We start from the raw sequence: 21636 nt of genomic DNA, 5'->3' as shown, positions 1-21636 counted from the left end.
CGCAATCGTCACCCTAAGGTCTCGTTGGACGGCCCATCTGGTTGGACGGCCTATCTGTTTGTCCAATAATATCTGAAAATATAAGTGCTAATGAGAAATCAGGCAACCCATCTATTTACCCAATTACATTTATAATACGGGTACTCATGAGACCTAGGTACTCATATGTTACCCCTCATGCAGTACACCGCCGTGCATTGGGCAACCAGTCTGTTACCCAAAAATCCCAAAAATATGGGTACTCATAAGCTGGTAACCCATCTGTTACCCCTCATGCAGTACACCGGCAGACAGACTAGAGTTCTAACTGTATCGTAACTGTCGCCCGGCCAAGGCTAAGTTCTGACATGCCAACACGTCTGAAGACTGGTCCGAAGACAGAAAAACACATCTGAAGACATAACACACGTCTGAAGACATAATACAGGTCCGAAGACAGAAAAACACGTCTGAAGACATAACACACGTCCGAAGGCAGAAAAACACGTTCGAAGACAGAAAAACATGTCCGAAGACAGGTCCACATACCACAAAAAAAAATGTTTTAACATAACTCAAGTTAAAACCACGTACAAACAATCATCACATGATATTGTACAAATCAAATTGACATGCTCAAATAAATAAATATCAACGCTATAATGAACTCGTTCGGAAACTGAAATTACGACAGTATATAATATAGCAAACCATATATATGTACATATTTTACCAATTATACACATACACAATCCACTATATCATATACATATCATAGTTCATTCTTTTAAATTTAGCGCAATCATTACTCTCTGCAAGGGTAGATTCGTCATTGTGAGATTTTATTTACATTTTTTCCTGCGTGCAACTTCCACAACAATGAAAGTAATTTCCTCACTTGTTTCGTCACTCACCTAATAGCATGATAAATGCTTAGAAAATGATACGTAAAATGTCAGGTGACAATTTCAGTATAGCTAAATGCTGTTCATAAAACATTTTTCACAGAACACAGTTCATGTGTTTACTAATCACTATTCCAATGTACTGTTTTTTACTAAAACACTGTTCACAGTTAATGTTGTATCAAAACACTGTTCATAAACTATTCACATTACTATTCATGTGACGCCACTGTTCACCGACCGCCACCAATGACCACCAAATTTTACCACCACAATCTATATGACATTCCTAACAATTTCCTAGTTCACCACGAAGTCTAATTCTGAGCCTAAACACTTCAATTTAATAAAAACCGAAAAGCCCCAATTTAAAAATCTAAAATTTCTTTTCTTCGATTCTCCTAGCACACAATGATTGTGGTTAAATATTTTGGAGGGTTTGTAGTATGGAAGGCGACCTTCAAAATGGGACAAGAATCGTACCGATTGGTTGCCGGAGGAGAGAGATCCAACAAGTTGAAGTTCGGCAAAATATGCTGTAACAACCCGAATTTTTAGGAACTAAATGTCGAGTATTTTCAAAGTGTTAAACTTGTGAAATTAATTCAAGACGACAATTGGAGGTTTGCGACATTTCGAAATGAAAACGGAAACGTTCTCGTATCGTTTAATTAGAAAACGTAATGTTACCGCAACGTATAGATCGACTTTTATTTCGTCGCTCGGTTGAGAAACTTCCTTCACGAAAGTCATAGAGCTCATCGATACGAGTTCGTGGACACGTCACGCGTTCAAATCGGACGTCGGGCGCGAAAGTTATTAACGTTGGAAGTTTGTTTCCGATTTTAGAAATAGTATAAAAGGAAGGAGAGTAGATTAAAAATCAGAAAATCAGTTTTTTCCAAAAATCCCCTCGGTTACTGTTCACCCGAGCTCGGGTACTGTTCACCCGACCCAAAAACCTTCTCCGGCCGATTTCTCCACCATCCGACGTCGCCTCGTGTCGTGCCATCTATCAAACTGACGGGCTCGACGATCTCCATCTTTTGGGCTACGCCTTGCACTCCGGCGACAACCACACACGGTGTAGTAACCGCCAGAATTTACTGCTGTGTCGGCGCCGCCTCCTCTGGCCACCATAGCTCGAGATTCTTGGGGGGTTTTGCTTATCTCAGTCCCAGCAACATTCCCACAAAAGGAATCGAGCCAAATCGAAGTGTAAGTACCCGAATCAAAATTTCAATTTCTAGGGTTTGTGAATAGTGCCAAATTTATGTTCTTCATTGTTTGGACTGTTTAGGCTCGGATTTAGACCTTGGTGTCAACTAGGAAGTTGTGGAAATGTTGTTTAGGTTGTGGTGGTGAAATTTGGTGATGATTGGTGGCGGTCGGTGAACAGTAACGCCGCATGAATAGTAACTGTGAATAGTGTTATGTGAACAGTGACGCCCGCATGAATAGTGTACGTGAATACTGCTCTGTAACAGTAAATGTGAACAGTTGCATGTTAAAACAGTAACTGTGAACAGTGGTTTAGTAAAAACATTGATTTGTAAACATGAACAGTGTTCTGTGAACAATGTTTTATGAACAACATTTAGCTGTGCTGAACTCGTCACCTGATATTTTAAGTATCATTTTCTAAGCATTTATCGTGCTATTAGGTGACTGACAAAACGAGTGAGGAAATTACTTTCAGGGTCGTGGAAGTTGCACGCATGAAAGAAGGTGTAATAACCCGAATTTTTAGAAACTAAATGTCGAGAATTTTCAAAGTGTTAAACTTGTGAAATTAATTCAAGACGACAATTGGAGGTTTGCGACATTTCGAAACGAAAACGGAAACGTTCTCGGATCGTTTAATTAGAAAACGTAACGTTACCGCAACGTATAGATCGACTTTTATTCCGTCACTCGGTTGCGAAAACTTCCTTCAAGAAAGTCGTAGAGCTCATCGATACGAATTCGTGGACACGTCATGCGTTCGAATCGGACGTCGGACGCGAAAGTTATTAACGTCGGAAGTTCGTTTCCGATTTTGGAAATAGTATAAAAGGAAGGAGAGTAGATTAAAAATCAGAAAATCAGATTTTTCTAAAAATCAGCTCGGGTACTGTTCACCCGAGCCCGGGCACTGTTCACACGACCAAAAAACCTTCTCCGGCCGATTTCTCTACCATCCGACGTCGCCTCGTGTCGTGCCACCTATCAAACTGACGGGCTCGACGAGCTCCATCTTTTGGGCTACGCATTGCACTCCGGTGACAACCACACACGGTGTAGCAACCACCAGAAGTTACTGCTGTGGCGGCGCCGCCTCCTCCGGCCAGCATGGCTCGAGATTCTTGGGGGGTTTTGCTTGTCTCAGTCCCAGCAACATTTCCACAAAAGGAATCGAGCCAAATCAAAGTGTAAGTACCCGAATCAAAATTTCAATTTCTAGGGTTTGTGAATAGTGCCAATTTTATGTTCTTCGTTGTTTCGACTGTTTAGACTCGGATTTAGACCTTGGTGTCAACTAGGAAGTTGTTGGAAATGTTGTTTAGGTTGTGGTGGTGAAATTTGGTGATGATTGGTGGCGGTCGGTGAACAGTAACGCCGAATGAATAGTAACTGTGAATAGTAACTCCGCATGAATAGTGATCTGTAACAGTAACTGTGAATAGTGATATGTAACAGTAACTGTGAACAATGGCGTGGTAAAACAGTACTATGAACAGTGTTTTGGTAAAACAGTAACTGTGAACAGTGTTTTGGTAAAACAGTAACTGTGAACGGTGGTTTAGTAAAAACAGTGATTAGTAAACATGAATAGTGTTACGTAAACAATGTTTTATGAACAACATTTAGCTATGCTGAACTCGTCACCTGATATTTCAAGTATCATTTTCTAAGCATTTATCGTGCTATTAGGTGACTGACGAAACGAGTGAGTAAATTACTTTAAGGGTCGTGGAAGTTGCACGAAGGAAAGAAGATGAGTAAAATATCACTTATTTACGAATCTACCCTTGCGGTGATAAAGATTTTGCAAGAGTTTTTAATATTGAATTACGACACGTATACAATATAGTGGATTACATATATATCGTATAAATGGTAATAAGTATATATATATATATATATAGTTTGTTATATTATATACTGTTATGAATTCATTAGAATTTGTCATTTCGAATGACGAGAATTAAATATTGAGCATGTGATTTGATTTTTGTACAATATGAGGTGTGATTATTGTAAGTGGTTTTAACATGAGTTTGTTAAAATGTTTTGTCTTCGGACGAGTTTTTTTGTCTTCGGACGTGTTTATGAAATATGACATGTATATGATATAATAGATTATATATATATATTGTATAAATGGTAAATATGTACATATATATATAGTTTGCTATATAAAATACTGTTATGATTTTATCGTGATTTATGTCATTTCGATGACGAGATTTATATATCGAGCATGTGATTTTGATTTGTACAATATGATGTGAGATTATTGTACGTGATTTTAACATTGAGATTGTTAAAATGTTGATTTGTCTTCGGACATGATTTTTGGTACAATATGATGTGAGATTATTGTACGTGATTTTAACATTGAGATTGTTAAAATGTTGATTTGTCTTCGGACATGATTTTTGGTACAATATGATGTGAGATTATTGTACGTGATTTTAACATTGAGATTGTTAAAATGTTGATTTGTCTTCGGACGTGATTTGGTACAATATGATGTGAGATTATTGTACGTGTTTGGCAAGTCGGAACCTAGCCTTTGGCCGGGCGAAAGTTACGATACAGTTAGAGCTCTAGTCTGTCTGCCGTAGTACTGCATGTGAGGTAACGGGTGGTTATATGCTCATGGGTACTCAGATTGTTTTGGATGTTGGGTAGCGGGTGGCTATCCAATATCGGCGGTGTATTACGAGAGGGGTAACAGATGTGTACCAGCGTTCTTGGTACCCGTAATATAAATGCATTTGGGTAACCAGAAGGGTTACTTAATTTCTCATGAGCGTTTTATTTCATATTTCTTTGGGACGACCAGATGGGCCGTCCATTGACTCATGAGTGCATTTATATTTGTTTGATTTCTTGATTTTCGTATATATTGATATGCGAGTTATATATTTTCATTTTACTCATACGAGCTATAAAGCTTACCGGGTTTGTGTTTATAATCCCGGTGCACCAATTCGATGGTGTAGTGGATAACTCTGCAGGTGTGGATTAGTGGGAATTGACGTACCGCTCAGTGGACTTGAAGTTATTTATCTCCAGCTGGTGTGAGGATTTTGTGTGACTATCTTGTGAGTTTGTTGTGAGGATTACGCAATTCCATTGTTATAATATTGAATTATAATTTGGGTTGTAATAATCGGTTTGACGGAGTTGTATTTTGAACTCAGAGATGATCCACTGTGGCATTTTAAATGATTTCGATTCGTTAAGATTGTTTGGTGTTTAACGATTTTGAAATTTTGAGTTTTTATACTCGAAATTTTGGGGTCGTTACAGAAGGTGAGTAAAATCTCACTTATTTACGAATATACCCTTGCAGTGATTCAAGATTTTGCAAGAGTTTTTAATATTGAATTACGACATGTATACAATATAGTGGATTACATATATATTGTATAAATGGTAATAAGTACATATATATATAGTTTGCTATATTATATACTGTTATGAATTCATTGGAATTGGTCATTTCGAATGACGAGAATTAAATATTGAGCATGTGATTTGATTTTTATACAATATGAGGTGTGATTATTGTACGTGGTTTTAACATGAGTTTGTTAAAATGTTTTGTCTTCGGGCGAGTTTTGTCTTCGTACGAGTTTTTGTCTTCGGACGTGTTTATGAAATTTGACATGTATATGATATAATGGATTATATATATATATTGTATAAATGGTAAATATGTACATATATATATATAGTTTGCTATATAATATACTGTTATGATTTTATCGTGATTATGTCATTTTGATGACGAGATTTATATATCAAGCATGTGATTTTGATTTGTACAATATGATGTGAGATTATTGTACGTGATTTTAACATGGAGATTGTTAAAATGTTGATTTGTCTTCGGAATTGATTTTTGGTACATTATGATGTGAGATTATTGTACGTGATTTTAACATGAGGATTGTTAAAATGTTGATTTTTCTTCGAACTTGATTTTGTACAATATGATGTGAGATTATTGTACGTGTTTGGCAAGTCGGAACCTAGCCTTTGGCCGTGCGAAAGTTACGATACAGTTAGAGTTCTAGTCTGTCTGCCAGAGTACTGCATGTGAGATAACGGGTGGTTATCTGCTCATGAGTACTCATATTTTTCGATGTTAGGTAGCGGGTGGTTGCCCAATATTGGCGGTGTATTACGAGAGGGGTAACAGATGTGTACCAGCGTTCTTGGTACCCGTATTATAAATGCATTTGGGTAACCAGAATGGTTACTTAATTTCTCATGAGCGTTTCATTTCGTATTTCTTTGGGACAACCAGATTGGCCGTCTATTCACTCATGAGTGATTTATATTTGTTTGATTTATGGATTTTCGAATATATTGTTATGCGAGTTATATTTTTATTTTACTCATACGAACTGTAAAGCTTACCGGGTTTGTGTTTACAATCCCGGTGCACCAATTCGATGGTGTAGTGGATAACTCTGCAGGTGTGGATTAGTGGATTTGAAGTTATTTATCTCCAGCTGGTGTGAGGATTACGCAATTCCATTGTTATAATATTGAATTATAATTTGGGTTGTAATAATCGGTTTGACTGAGTTGTATTTTGAACTCAGAGATGATCCGCTGTGGCATTTTAAATGATTTCGATTCGTTGAGATTGTTTGGTGTTTAACGATTTTGAAATTTTGAGTTTTTATACTCGAAATTTTGGGGTCGTTACATATGCTTTTTCGGGAGAACTTCCGGGCTTCACCGCTCCTAAACGGCGGCGAGATGGCGGGTGGCGCTACCACCAATCGACAGGGGATGCATCAACCTTTCAAACGTGACTGGTGCGCCACTTTATGGTGGACGGACGGCGGAGATCCGGCGGCTTAAAATCAGCCACTCGAAGAGAGAAAAATCCGGGATTTTTCTGATTTTTCTCTCTTTTTCTCTTTAATTTCCCTATTTATACTATTTTCTAAAAATGTCCAAATACATTTTGATTCGTAACTTCTTCATACGAACTCCGATTTAGGTGTGTCATGTGTCCATGAATTCGTATCGACGAGCTCTAGCACTTTCTTGTAAGAAGTTTTCTAAGAAACCCAATGAGTCAAAAGTCAACTCTTAGACTCGTGAAATTGAACGTTTCCGAACAATTAATATTTCTGTAACGACCCCAAAATTTCGACCTTAAAAACTCAAAATTTCAAAGTCGTTAAACACCAAACAATCTCGATGAAATCGAAATCATTTAAAATGCCACAGCGGATCATCTCGGAGTTCAAAATACAACTCAGTCAAACTGATTATTACAACCCAAATTATAATTCAACATTATAACAAATGGAAGTGTATAATCCTCACAACAACCTCACAAGATAGTCACACAAAATCCTCACACAAGCTGGGGATAAATAACTTCAAGTCCTCTGAGCGGTCCGTCAATTCCCGCTAATCTACACCTGCGGAGTTATCCACTACATCATCGAATTGGTGCACCGGGATTGTAAACACAAACCCGGTAAGCTTTACAGCTCGTATGAGTAAAATGAAAATATAACTCGCATATTAATATATATACGAAAATCCACAAATCAAACAAATATAAATGCACTCATGAGTCAATGGACGGCCCATCTGGTCGTCCCAAAGAAATATGAAATAAAATGCTCATGAGAAATTAAGTAACCCTTCTGGTTACCCAAATGCATTTATATTACGGGTACCAAGAACGCTGGTACACATCTGTTACCCCTCTCGTAATACACCGCCGATATTGGATAGCCACCCGCTACCCAACATCCAAAACAATCTGAGTACCCATGAGCAGATAACCACCCGTTACCTCACATGCAGTACTACGCTGATATTGGGTAACCACCCGCTACCCAACATCCAAAACAATCTGAGTACTCATGAGCAGATAACCACCCGTTACCTCACATGTAGTACTATGCTGATATTGGGTAACCACCCGCTACCCAACATCCAAAACAATCTGAGTACTCATGAGCAGATAACCACCCGTTACCTCACATGTAGTACTATGGCGGACAGACTAGAGCTCTAACTGTATCGTAACTTTCGCCCGGCCAAAGGCTAGGTTCCGACTTGCCAAACACGTACAATAATCTCACATCATATTGTACCAAATCAAGTCCGAAGACAAATCAACATTTTAACAATCTCAATGTTAAAATCACGTACAATAATCTCACATCATATTGTACCAAAAATCAAGTCCGAAGACAAATCAACATTTTAACAATCTCCACGTTAAAATCACGTACAATAATCTCACATCATATTGTACCAAAAATCAAGTCCGAAGACAAATCAACATTTTAACAATCTCCACGTTAAAATCACGTACAATAATCTCACATCATATTGTACCAAAAATCAAGTCCGAAGACAAATCAACATTTTAACAATCTCCATGTTAAAATCACGTACAATAATCTCACATCATATTGTACAAATCAAAATCACATGCTCGATATATAAATCTCGTCATTAAAATGACATAAATCACGATAAAATCATAACAGTATATTATATAGCAAACTATATATATATATGTACATATTTACCATTTATACAATATATATATAATCCATTATATCATATACATGTCATATTTCATAAACACGTCCGAAGACAAAAATTCGTCCGAAGACGAAACTCATTCGAAAACAAAACTCGTCCGAAGACAAAACGTTTTAACAAACACCATGTTAAAACCACGTACAATAATCACACCTCATATTGTACAAATTAAGTCACATGCTCAATATTTAATTCTCGTCATCAAAATGACAAATCCCAATGAATTTATAACAGTATATAATATAGCAAACTATATATATATGTACTTATTAGCATTTATACAATATATATATATAATCCACTATATCGTATACATGTCGTAATTCAATATTAAAAACTCTTGTAAAATCTTGAATCTCCGCAAGGGTAGATTCGTAAATATGTGAGATTTTACTCACCTTTTTTCCTGCGTGCAACTTCCACGACCCTGAAAGTAATTTCCTCACTCGTTTCGTCAGTCACCTAATAGCATGATACTTAAAATATCAGGTGACGAGTTCAGCACAGCTAAATGTTGTTCATAAAACATTGTTCACGGAACACTGTTCATGTTTACTAATCACTGTTTTTACTAAACCACTGTTCACAGTAACTGTTTTACCAAAACACTGTTCATAGTACTGTTTTACCACGCACTGTTCACAGTTACTGTTTACAGAACACTATTCATGCGGAGTTGATATTCACAGTTACTATTCATTCGGCGTTACTGTTCACCGACCGCCACCAATCATCACCAAATTTCACCACCACAACCTAAACAACATTTCCAAAAACTTTCTAGTTGACACCAAGGTCTAAATCCGAGCCTAAACAGTCCAAACAACGAAGAACATAAATTCGGCACTATTCACAAACCCTAGAAATTGAAATTTTGATTCGGGTACTTACACTTCGATTTGGCTCGATTCCTTTTGTGGGAATGTTGCTGGGACTGAGACAAGCAAAACCCCCCAAAAATCTCGAGCTATGGTGGCCGGAGGAGGCGGCGCCGCCACAGCAGTAATTTTCGGCGGTTTCTACGCCGTGTGTGGTTGTCGCCGGAGTGCAAGGCGTAGCCCAAAAGATGGAGCTCGTCGAGCCCGTCAGTTTGATAGGTGGCACGACACGAGGCGACGTCGGATGGTGGAGAAATCGGCCGAATAAGGTTTTTGGGTCGGGTGAACAGTACCCGAGCTCGGGTGAACAGTACCCGAGCTGATTTTTAGAAAAAAACTGATTTTCTGATTTTTAATCTCCTCTCCTTCCTTTTATACTATTTCCAAAATCGGAAAAGAACTTCCGACGTTAATAACTTTCGCATCTGACGTCCGATTCAAACGCGTGACGTGTCCACGAACTCGTATCGATGAGCTCTACGACTTTCGTGAAGGAAGTTTTCGCAACCGAGCGACTGAATAAAAGTCGATCTATACGTTGCGGTAACGTTACGTTTTCTAATTAAACGATCCGAGAACGTTTCCGTTTTCGTTTCGAAATGTCGCAAACCTCCAATTGTCATCTTGAATTAATTTCACAAGTTTAACACTTTGAAAATACTTGACATTTAGTTTCTAAAAATTCGGGTTATTACAATTTCGAACCCTTTCATTTTCATCATTGTCTAATAAAATTGGACAATGACCAACTTAATAATATTAGAGAACTCATTGGAAATTTGATGTGAATTTTCGGGGTATTACGTGTGTGCTAAAGTATCAGAAATGATAAAGATGCAAACCAAATATTATAAAACATCAATGACGAATTCCAATGTTAAAAGTGTATATCGGAGAAACTTAGTACATAGTGCGCTGCAGAATTAAGTAATAATTATACAAGCAAGACATCCCATTTAGTACTTGGTGCAAGTAATGCCAATACTAGTTGTGGGGAGGTTCTTTATAATTAACAACAAGAAAAGCTGATTTCTGCTCAACTCCTACTTATAAAAGCACTATGTGTAGGTAGCGAGCTTTCAATTGGTGCCATAGTACATATATATGCACCCTCCATTAAGATGAAGTCAGCAGAAACCAGGCCAAGCATAAATATATATATCAACTGCAATTAAGGAGTAAAAAAGTAAAGTTAAATTGTGACACTAGATGCAAACATGCAATTTTTAGTAGCTGTGTTTAAAGTACTTACACTAATTGAAGCGAAATCTGCTCGTGGCGCGAGTACTGATGAACATTGGGTTGCAAAGCATTCACTTGAAAATAATTGCGAGCCTCGTGAAATGACTGAGAAGGCTGCATGATCTCGTAGCTTCCATGCCCTCCGGCAATCCCATTATTTATGCTTTGCTGGTGCCTCTCATTTTCAGCTATCTGCCCCTTCCACCACAATCACATTAATCACTACTAGGAATTACAAATGCTAACAGTATGTACGCAAGCACACAAATATCAAGATAGAAAATAAAGTTGTATAGTCTTAGAGAGAGACCCTTGCTCGGAGGAGCTGGTTATTGTTATGCAAGTCAAGTTCCTGCAATGCAGTCCAAGCAAGAACAGGTTCAGATCGAGAAGTAAAAAAAAAAATTACTGAAGGTTATGCAAGTTAAGTTCATGATGATGATATGTTCAGTGGGTGGAACTTCTTGAGATAACCCAGAACAAGTGCATGTAAGGACCTGAACCATATAATTGGCTATTACATCTTTCCGAAAAGAATAGCTAACTGATGCTCAATCATACATTTTGTAGATTTACACACACACACACGATAAAACAGAATGCAACTATAAATCGCTTACACCAGGCTCAAAAATGCTTAAACAGTCTTTCTCATATGTTCAGGAAAACAATGTGCAATAGGAAATAATGATAAATAAGCCACTCGAAGGGAGGCCTTACCCTTTTCTGCATGTACTCAATTTCGGCGAACAAGAGCTCATTCTGAGAGAATTTGAGATAAAGAAAAGTGAAGAAAGAAGAGTGAACAGAAAAGGGAAAATTTGTCAGTGGTATATAAATCCATGCCACCAGAAATATTATCAAATACTCAGATTCTAAAGATACCTTCTTGGATCTAATTCTACTAATTGCTTTCTCAAGTTTGGCCTCCACGTTCTTGAGCTCCTTGACAGACATAGTGCTCAAACCCTCAGCCATATAACCCCTGGAGATCAACAGTATGCATGTCAATATTAAATCTGCCAAGATGAAATTTCTTTTCGTTATGAATTTGGGACTTAGCCTCTCTGAGATTACCTGTTACTGTTCTGTAAAGCGTTTATCTGGTTACGCAGTTTGGCAGCTTCTTGCTGATAGTACTGAGATTTAAAAACATAAAGAAGCTAATAGGTTTAGGAGCATCTCATTCAGAGCCAAAATGAAGATTTATTAAATTAATTATGAGTTACAATTAATGTATATTAGAGTTTCACAGAGATTCTATATTTGTTTTATAAAGCTAAACTAATGCAGGGAAGATGGATCATGTTAATTATAATGGACACCACGAGTTTATACGCTTTGATTAATTATGAAACCTTGATCTTTTTCAATTATTGCTAGCTAGTTCCCTCTTCCCAGAAATTATCTATCTTTACAGAAAGCGGTCTCATTAAGCTTTGATTTCATGACAATATTATGTAAAAATTTACTATTATAAGTATACATACTTGAGTAGTAGCTTCAGAGACAGATCCATTATTTGAAGAATCTGCACATGCCTTCTTGTATCGTTCAATCGTTTCTCTAACACTGCTATGCAATCAAAGCATATAAAAGATAAGATACTGTACTATATATATATGAAGCGTGCACTACAACTTCTGGACGAGACTAACTAACATAATACATAATCCCCTTGATTCATGAAAGTTATATTCAACAGGTTGAATTATTTTATGTAGCACAATTGGGGATGTGTGGCATTACATTATCTATTCATCACAAGAGAATGTCCGATCTGGTGGACCATTTTGGGTCAAGAGGAAAGAGAGAACCAAGAAAGAAGGAATAGCAGTACTTTGATATAGAACAAGAAAATATCTCTATCAAAACAAGAAGAAGAAATCATCTTAAATGACAAATCATTTAAGATCATGAACTTTCATATATAAGGAAAATTACTGATATAAATCCTGTAATAACCCCAATTTTTTTCAAAACGATATTTGATTTGAAGTAAATTCTATAAAGTTTTGAAATTCATTTAAATTGAATTTGATTTGTTTGCAAACGTTACGAAACGGAAACGGAAGCGTTCCGAGAACCTTTAATAAGAAAACGTTACGTTTCCGAACGAACTTATCGACTTTTATTCCGTCGCTCGGTTTCAAAAACTTCCTTCACGAAAGTTGTAGAGCTCGGCGATACGAGTTCGTGAGTATGTGACACGTTCGAATCGGACGTCGGAGGTAAAAGTTATTAATGACGGAAGTTAGTTCCGATTTTGAGAGGGGGTATAAAAGGAAGTATTTTCAGTTAGGGTTTCCATAATTGGAAACCCTTTCGTCTCTCTCTCCCATTCAGCCCGCCTCCCCCTCTCTCTCTCTCTCTCTCTCTCTCTCTCTCTCTCTCTCTCTCTCTCTCTCTCTCTCTCTCTCTCTCTCTCTCTCTCTCTCTCTCTCTCCCTCACGACACTCTCTCCCGAAACCATCAATCTCCCTCCCCGATCTCCACCACCGCGCGTCCGTGAGCCACACCGCCGGCACTACGAGCGTCGCACGGCCTCCAGCAGTCGACCCCGAGGTTGACGCACTGTCTCTCGCCGTCGTGGAGACGCGTTGCACGTCACCGAGCCAAGACCGACTGGTTCGAGCTCGTCGGCGATCCTCCGGTGCTTCCACGGCGTGATAGAGGTAAGGGTTGTGAAATTGAATGGGTTGTGATGTTGTTGTGTTGATTTTGGAGGTTTTTGTGGAGAATCGGAGGTGGATGGAGGAGAGGGATACCGCCGCCTAGAGGCGGCGTGTGTGGGAGTATGGGGCAAGCCATGGGTGGTCGGAGACCGTAGGAAGGTGGAGGGAAGGAAGATGGTGGTTTTGGAGGCGGCGGTGGCGTGATACGCGCCGTGGTTAGCCTCGGCGCGTGTGGCACACGCGCCGCCGTGTGAGGCGGTGGGAACAGTTTTGACAGAAGGGCATTTTGGTAATTTACTGTGTACGGTAAATGTAAATGTAATTTTTATTTACCACGGTAAATGTAATTAAATTTTACCTTCGGTAAATGTAAATATAAATTACTTTCAGTAAATGTAAAAAGTAATTTTGTGAAAGGGTAATTTAGTAAATTTTATTTACTGAATTTGTATTTACATTTAAATCGTACGTATACGTACAGAAATACGTATTAATATTTATACGTACAGAAATACGTATTAATATTTATATGAACAGAAATACGTATTAATATTTATACGTACATAAATACGTATATAATATTTATACGTACAGAAATACGTATTAATATTTATACGTACAGAAATACGTATTAATATTTATACGTACAGAAATACGTAGTAATATTTATACGTACAGAAATACGTATATAATATTTATACGTACAGAAATATGTATACAGTATTTATACGTACAGAAATACGTATATAATATTTATATGTACAGAAATACGTATTAATTGCATATTTGTACAGTATCCGGGAATAGTAACAGTGAATAGTACCACTGAACAGTAACTTCGTAAAACCGAAAATTGCTGAACAGTAACCGATTATTACTGTTTCGGCATTAAAAGGTTACGAAACGATTCTAAATTCTTTTCTTATCTTTTCAAGGTGATCGTTAAACCGAGGAAATGAATTATCATCGGGAATTGTGGAATTACGCTCGAGTCGTTAAGGTGAGTAAAATCTCACTGAATTACGAATCTACCCTCGTGGTGATTCAACATTTTTGCAAGTGTGTTACCAAATGAATTACAACATGTATATAATTTAGTGGACTGCATATATACAGTATAATGGTAATAAGTACATATATAGATATAGTTCATTAAATTACGTACTGTTATTAATTCATTAAAAATAGTCATTTCGGTGACGGAAAATTGTGCATGAGTATGTGATTTAAATGGTACAATATGATGTGAGAATATTGTACGTAATTCTTCAGGTGTTTATGAAATATGACATGTATAGGATATAGTGGACTATGTATATATTGTATAAATGGTAAATAAATACGAATATATATAGTTTGCTATATAATATACTGTTATGATTTGTATTGTGGTGATATCGTGGAAGTTTTAAAACGTACAATATGATGAGTGATTATTGTACATGATTTTATCACGGAGAATGTTAAAAAGTGTGATTTGTCTTCGAACGTGATGTGTGGTACAATATGATGTGAGATTATTGTACGTGATTTTAACATTGAGATTGTTAAAATGTTGATTTGTCTTCGGACGTGATTTGGTACAATATGATGTGAGATTATTGTACGTGTTTGGCAAGTCGGAACCTAGCCTTTGGCCGGGCGAAAGTTACGATACAGTTAGAGCTCTAGTCTGTCTGCCTTAGTACTGCATGAGAGGTAATGGGTGGTTATCTGCTCATGGGTACTCAGTTTATTTTGGATGTTGGGTAGCGGGTGGCTATCCAATATCAGCGGTGTATTACGAGAGGGGTAACAGATGTGTACCAGCGTTCTTGGTACCCGTATTATAAATGCATTGGGTAACCAGAAGGGTTACTTAATTTTCTCATGAGCGTTTCATTTCATATTTCTTTGGGTCAACCAGATGGGCTGACCAATGACTCATGAGGGCATTTATATTTGTTGTTTGTGATCTTTCGTATATTTTGATATGTGAATTATATTTTTGATTTTACTCATACGAGCTATAAGCTTACCGGGTTTGTGTTTACAATTCTGGTGCACCAATTCGATGGTGTAGGGGATAATTCTGCAGGTGCTGATTAGTGGGGGGTTGAGTGACGACTACAGAGGCTCGAAGTCGTTCGTATCTTACTTGTAGTGAGGTTTTAGCGTGGATTTGTGTGTGAGAAGTTGTGTAATTTCATTTGTGAGATTTTTGAGTGATTTGTGAGGATTATTACATTTCCATTTTATGTATGGATTATAAATTTGGGTTGTAATAATTGGTTGACTGAGTTGTATTGAGAACTCAGAATTGATCCGCTGTTACACTTTAATGATTTCGATTTATTTGAGATTATTGGGTGTTTAACGACTTTAGAATTTTGAGTTTTTAAGCTCGAAATTTTGGGGTCGTTACAAATCCAGTTTACTTCGTTTTGTTCATTTATGCAATAAAATAATTTGGTTTATGAAATAGAAGTATATGAGGTAAGCCTCAAGGAGCAGGAGAAAGGTTAAAATCTATAGCCAAAGGGGCGACCTAGAACACTATATATGATATATATGTATAATTCAATTTGAAATGGAGGAAAGTATACCATAATCTCTTTGCCATAAAAAAAACAAAGGACACAAATTAAGATTCAAAGTTATATAAATGGGTTACCAGGAAGTTAGCTATACAAAACAAAGGTGTTGGCCCTCATCTTTGGCTTATTTCATCAACTTTTAAGGTGTTGTTGCATAGAACTTGCAATTGATACTGTGTAGCTTTCTTGATAAATAAACTAAGGCAGTGTAAAAGTAGAAAGACATTAAAGGTATATGATCATGTCTCAAGACTAATTTCTGGTACTGTTGAGAGAGAGAGAGAGAGAGAGAGCTAGAGAGAATCAATGACCAAACAAATCTTGCAATAACATTTCTGTTTAGACTCCAAAGAGATTAATTGGAAAAGGTCATTAATTAAACGTTTCTGTGGTGAAGTAAAGGGAAATTGAAGTTGTTTCTACAATTTTTACAAAAAAAAATAATGCTCTATATCAGGTAAAGAAAAAACCTTCACTTCAGTTGCTCATCAACTTCATATAAAATCTATTGTTTTCCTCAAATTGAGGGGAAAAAATAAGTGAAAAAAAAACATCTAAACTTAAGATTAGCTAGTTTCTGGGACTCACATTATAATTAACTCATTACACTTATGGTCACATAATCTAACAAAGAATCACATATCTCAATGGCCAAGGAAGTAAAGGAACACAGTTCTGTGTCTTAGACTTGATCAATTTCAAATTTTCAATGTGACAGATGCGATAGAAAAACCAGATTACAGCTTTTTGCACAGAAAATAACCAAACAAAACCTCAAAAATTGAGGGTTAAGCTGAAATTATGATAAACCTCACGCTTAAGCCATCAGACAAATGAAATCACCTCTCTCACTCTCTCAGTTTAACTGAGCCTAATAAAGAAGGACATCTACCTCAGTCAAACTGATCCAACAGTACTCACTCTTTTCTATGCACTTTGATAATATATACCTTAAATTTGTCGAGCTTGTGATTGGCTAACTATTGCCACGATGGTACTGCTCCCCAATTCGATTGGCCAGAATTCACTCTGTAATGTTCTCTCTTTCACCAATTACTCAACGGATATTACCCTAAACCTTATACTATTACACACCTCGAAAACTTACTGATGGTAAATATATAATAAAAAATTGGTCTTTTCTGTCTGAAATTCTGATGACAACATCAAAGCCGTCTGCTTCAGAAGCAGTCATTATAAGCCAAAAGCTCAGAACTTCCCATTGGCTCGCAGATTTCGTACCTTTGTCTCTGCAACACTCATCACTCTCTTTCTCTCTCTATCTTTCTCTCTCTCACTTCTCCACACCCTTCTAAACCTGCACGAATTTATCTATGCAAGATCCTCAGGAAATTAAAAAGGGTCACTCCAGAATGCTAACAGTGACCCAGTTGTGAGCTGTGAGCTCATTGGCTGGGGTGACCAGAGCTAATCTGAAAGAAAACTAAAAAAGAAAGAGACTTTATTTTCTAAGAGGGATATCCAAGAGAGAAGTTGAAATTTAGGGTTCAACAAGTGAGGAAAAGGAAAGAGAAGCAACCCCACCCCACTGGGAATCATGACATGAACCCTTTTGTCAGAACTCAGAAGTGAAGAACAGAAAAATCTTGAGGTGACGTGACCAAAGATTCCGTGAACCAAAGACCAAAACTAACCCTAACCAGAACACACCCATTTCCCAGAAAAGGTTAAGAATTTAAGGGAAAAGAAAACATTTTGGGACTGGGTTTTGATTGGCTGTGTGAAAACATCTCTATTTTACTTGATTTAATGGTGACCCAGTACAGATCTTGGGCCAATTGATTACTATTTGCAGCTGCTAATAAACCCTAATTAGGTTAAAGTCTCCGGTGTCAAATTTCCAGGTGAGAAAAGTCCGATTTTGGGGAAGATCTCATCTGGGTGTGAGTAGTTGTAGCCTGATTTGGTTGTTACAACTTACAACAAAGGGAGTTCTAACAAAGTTCAAGGAGAACCCATTTGGGTGTTTTTGAAAAACAAAAACCCTGTTATTTTGTGTAGAAGGTCTTATCATTTCTCTAAAGAAAATAAAATGAAATTGTACTTTTACTTTCTTGGTGACCATAACTGACGTGCTATTAAGGAAGTGTCAATGAGATCGGAGACTGGGCTAATAGGAGCGTGACAGCTTGTTTTGTGTAGACTTTCATAGCTTCATAGATGACATAAGAGTGTTGGAGAGAGAGAGAGAGAGAGAGAGAGAGAGAGAGAGAGAGAGAGAGAGAGAGAGTAAAAAAACCAGAAAGGAAACGGAAACAAATTAACAGCAATGGAGGAAGGCAAGGAGCTGATCTCAGAGGCCTGCATAAGTTCCAACACCCACTACTAGTTCCATTTCCATCCCTCAAATACTTCCGTTTTTTTTTCTATGTTTTACACCAGATCTATGCTTCTACCAAACCAAGAGCTAAGAAATTGGTCATAAACAGAAATGAAGAAAAATAACCAAAGCACATAGAAGGAAAAAAAAAATAGAAGAAAGAAAGACAGTGGATCCCTGGTTCAAGAAAGAGAGAATACTTCATCTCAGGCTCCATCAGCTGAGTGTACAATAACAATGATTATGTATTTGTGAAAAACTATCCAATTTACACACCAAAGATCTGTTGCAGGAGCAAGAATCTCAACACTTATCCCCAATTACTTTAATTAAAAACAAAGTTTTTGTTCAAGTTTTGCCAAGAACATTTCTTTTCTGCAAAAAGCACTGATAGCGTGCACAAAACTTTGTGAAACTTGGACAAAATGAAATGCCAAGGCCTTGAGGAATCGGAGAAGAGGAAGAAGAGAAGAACCAATATTCAAGTATTATACCTGTTGTTGGAATACTCATACAAGCGGCCACGGTTAGAGAAGACTATGAGAGCAACCTCAGCATCGCAGAGAACAGAGAGCTCATAGGCCTTCTTAAGCAAACCATTGCGCCTTTTGCAGAAGGTAACTTGGCGATTGGTGGTGTTTTCGATCCGCTTGATCTCGATCTTTCCCCTTCCCAACCTTCTTTGGGCATCAGCGTCCATGGAAGTGTTGGGTTTGTTATCATAGGCCATAGTCGCAGCTGAGAATTACAATTCAGTAGAGAAAGGATGAAAGTTAATGTACAAATGACAAACATCAATCGAGCAAGAAAAAAAAAAAGGATCATGATTCTTGTACAAATCAAAATTTCAAAACACAAACAGTTCAAATATTTTTATTTAGGTGTGATCAAACAAAGCTACAAATGTTACACTATAAAGTAACTAGCTCCTGATGGATTAGTAGCTGTGAGTTCATTGCTCTTTTGGTTCTTAGAGATTATACTTCAGAAAGTTGCTGATCTAGCTAGCTGTGGAGACCAAAACATGAATTGCACTAAAATAATTGCCAACTGATGGACTAAAAGGTTTCAAGTTCATTGTTTTTTGGATTCTTTGAAAACAAACATCAAGCAGTTTCTGATCTAACTATGGAGTCAAAAACATGAACTGGACTAAAAAAGTGAGGCACTAAAGATTGGATTACCAGGTAGTGTTTGAGTATTTTGATCAATACCCAGATAAGAAAACAAAGTAAAGATGGAGATGATGAAAGAAACAGAGAAGTTTCTACCTTTTTAGGGTTTTTTCTTGGACTTCTAATCTTTCACAAAACTAAACAAGGAGAGATGCAGAAAATGGAAGCAAGGGGAACTCAGAGAAGGGTATTTATAAAGGGAAAATTGATCTTTACTCCATTATACTAATTTCCAAAACTTGGCTTGAATTTTAATGTATAGGACTTTAGTTATTATTACAAGGAAAGTGGTAGAATACATTTTGTATTGGAGCTGAAGCAAAATTAAGGAGAAACCATGAGAATCACTCGTTTTGATTCAGGGTCCATCAGCCGTCCAGTTTTACTCATTTACTCATATATTAATTATTTTACCTGTGAATGATTGATGGGATATAGAGAAGGGAAGAGAGGAAGAGAGGAAGAGAGGAAGAGGTAATTACTTTCGATTATATAATGGGGTGAATGAGACGTTGAGCTAGGCCAAGTTCCACAACTGCCAAGCGTTTAGGTTAGAAACCTTGTATGCAGAATCAGAAAATTAGGACAGAATTTAAGGAGGCCCCTTTTTCTATTTTTTTTCCTTAATTTGATATGAAGATAAAAGTAAGAACTACTTAATTTAATTTGAACATAAGACCCTTGATTTAAGAAGTAGGGAGGATTTGAAATTAGTATATATCGAGTCTACAATGTAAATGATCTAAATCACTAACGCATTTGGTGAAATTTCATTGTAATTTTTTCTATATCAACGGGATTATCAAAACATCAAACATAAGAGTATATTGTATACATGACGCACCAATAGGTCTTGGCTTCGTCGATAATGGGTCGATCATGCTGAACAAACTAATCTAGATTCAACTAAACAAATGAAGTTTAGTCCATAAGTCCAAACTAGTAAGCAAAATGATACTATCGAAGCCAAGCATCAAGTTCAATTTTTTCGAAACTACTTAATTACTACTCTTGGGAAGAATTTACCGGTGGATGCCAATTGAGCACAATGTCTGTAATACCCCGAATTTTTGGGCTTAAATTCGTATAATTCTTTTAAATTATTAAGCTTTGTAATTTGAGTAAAAATCGCATTTTTACACCTTCTCGTCGATATCTTGCGAACCGACATTGATTTCAGAAATTTTAGTTGAAAAAAGTCACATTTTCTATGGCTCGAGAGTCGACTTTTATTCTGTCACTCATCTCTGAATAAAAGTTGTGGCGACGCTGGGGTTCAACGTTGTGGCGACGAATCTTCCCACCTCCTCCTCGACACGAATCCACCGGCGGTGAGGCTCAAAACGAGCCGCTTCAGTTTTGATCATCAATCCCCGATTCGGGATCTTGCGGCGGCGATTCCGGCAATTTCCGGCTGACTTGGAGCTAACAGAAGGTATGGTTACGATCTCCACCTTGTGATCTACGTTTTTGATATTGGGAGTTTGTTGATTTTTTAGGAAGTTTGGGCGGAGGTGCTGGTGGTCCGCGTGCCGCTGTCTATGGCAGCGCGTGGGAGTAGCTGAGGGCGGCATAGACTAGGCAATCGACATGGGACGGTGTAGGAATAAAATCATTGGGTTTTGGGGGCTGCGAGTGAGGTAACGAGCGGCTGTTTGGGCGGCGCGTGAGCGCCACGCACGACTGCCGGAGGGTGGCAGGTCAGCCCCACGCGCGGCCGTCTGTGGCCGGCGCATGGCGTTGCCGGATGGTGGCGCATGAACAATGTTTTCGGAACAGTGTTGTCATGAACAGTGTTTTCGGTAATTAATAATCACATGTCGGTTTACTGGTCGTTTTCTAAGCACTTTGTCATGCTATTAGGTGACCGAAGAAACGAGTGAGGGAAACGCTCTCGGTGTCGTGGAAGTTGCACGCAAGAAATAAGGTGAGTAAATCTCACTATGACAAGTCTACCCTTAGCGGTAACTCATATTTTTGATTCTTAAAAAGAGTGAACTGTGACATTTATATAATATAGTGGGTTGTGTATGTGTACGAAAATGGTAAATACGAT

General features: G+C 37.6%; 1 protein-coding gene and 1 long non-coding RNA gene across 3 annotated transcripts in view; one reads left to right on the top strand and one right to left on the bottom strand.

Annotated features, from left to right (window-relative positions):
- The first annotated feature begins 2044 nt into the window (after positions 1 to 2044).
- Positions 2045 to 21636, top strand: part of LOC126788619 (uncharacterized) — a 38026-nt gene continuing 18434 nt past the window's right edge. The window contains exons 1-2 of the long non-coding RNA XR_007671392.1: positions 2045 to 2102; positions 2549 to 2612. This is a non-coding gene — a long non-coding RNA (uncharacterized LOC126788619). The remainder of the gene's footprint in view (positions 2103 to 2548; positions 2613 to 21636) is intronic.
- LOC126788603 (agamous-like MADS-box protein MADS1) lies at positions 10479 to 19721 on the bottom strand. Of its 2 annotated transcripts, XM_050514611.1 has the most exons (9): positions 19677 to 19721; positions 18900 to 19143; positions 12304 to 12388; positions 11891 to 11952; positions 11699 to 11798; positions 11534 to 11575; positions 11124 to 11165; positions 10824 to 11005; positions 10479 to 10736 (listed from the first exon to the last, which is right to left on the bottom strand). In XM_050514611.1, exons 2-9 carry the CDS (start codon positions 19133 to 19135, stop codon positions 10733 to 10735), a joined length of 753 nt encoding a protein of 250 aa, XP_050370568.1. In that variant the 5' UTR covers positions 19136 to 19143; positions 19677 to 19721; the 3' UTR covers positions 10479 to 10732. The 2 variants fall into 2 exon arrangements, with proteins under 2 accessions (XP_050370568.1, XP_050370566.1); XM_050514609.1 differs by having other exon boundaries at positions 10824 to 11011; positions 11534 to 11798; positions 12304 to 12385; positions 19590 to 19692.

Source organism: Argentina anserina, chromosome 3, assembly GCF_933775445.1.
Source record: "Argentina anserina chromosome 3, drPotAnse1.1, whole genome shotgun sequence".
Lineage (NCBI taxonomy): Eukaryota > Viridiplantae > Streptophyta > Magnoliopsida > Rosales > Rosaceae > Argentina > Argentina anserina.
Note: the sequence above shows the minus strand (reverse complement) of the source record. Positions and strands in the feature narration are given on the sequence as shown.

What these genes read in the sequence shown, in the direction of transcription:
- LOC126788603 (XM_050514609.1), bottom strand. Translation starts at nt 19,135, where the DNA reads ATGGCCTATGATAACAAACCCAACACTTCCATGGACGCTGATGCCCAA. An exon ending in TATGAGTATTCCAACAACAG is followed by an intron (nt 12,386 to 18,899) that starts GTATAATACTTG and finishes ATTGCATAGCAG; the next exon opens with TGTTAGAGAAACGATTGAAC. An exon ending in ACCAGCTCCTCCGAGCAAGG is followed by an intron (nt 11,012 to 11,123) that starts GTCTCTCTCTAA and finishes TTGTGGTGGAAG; the next exon opens with GGGCAGATAGCTGAAAATGA.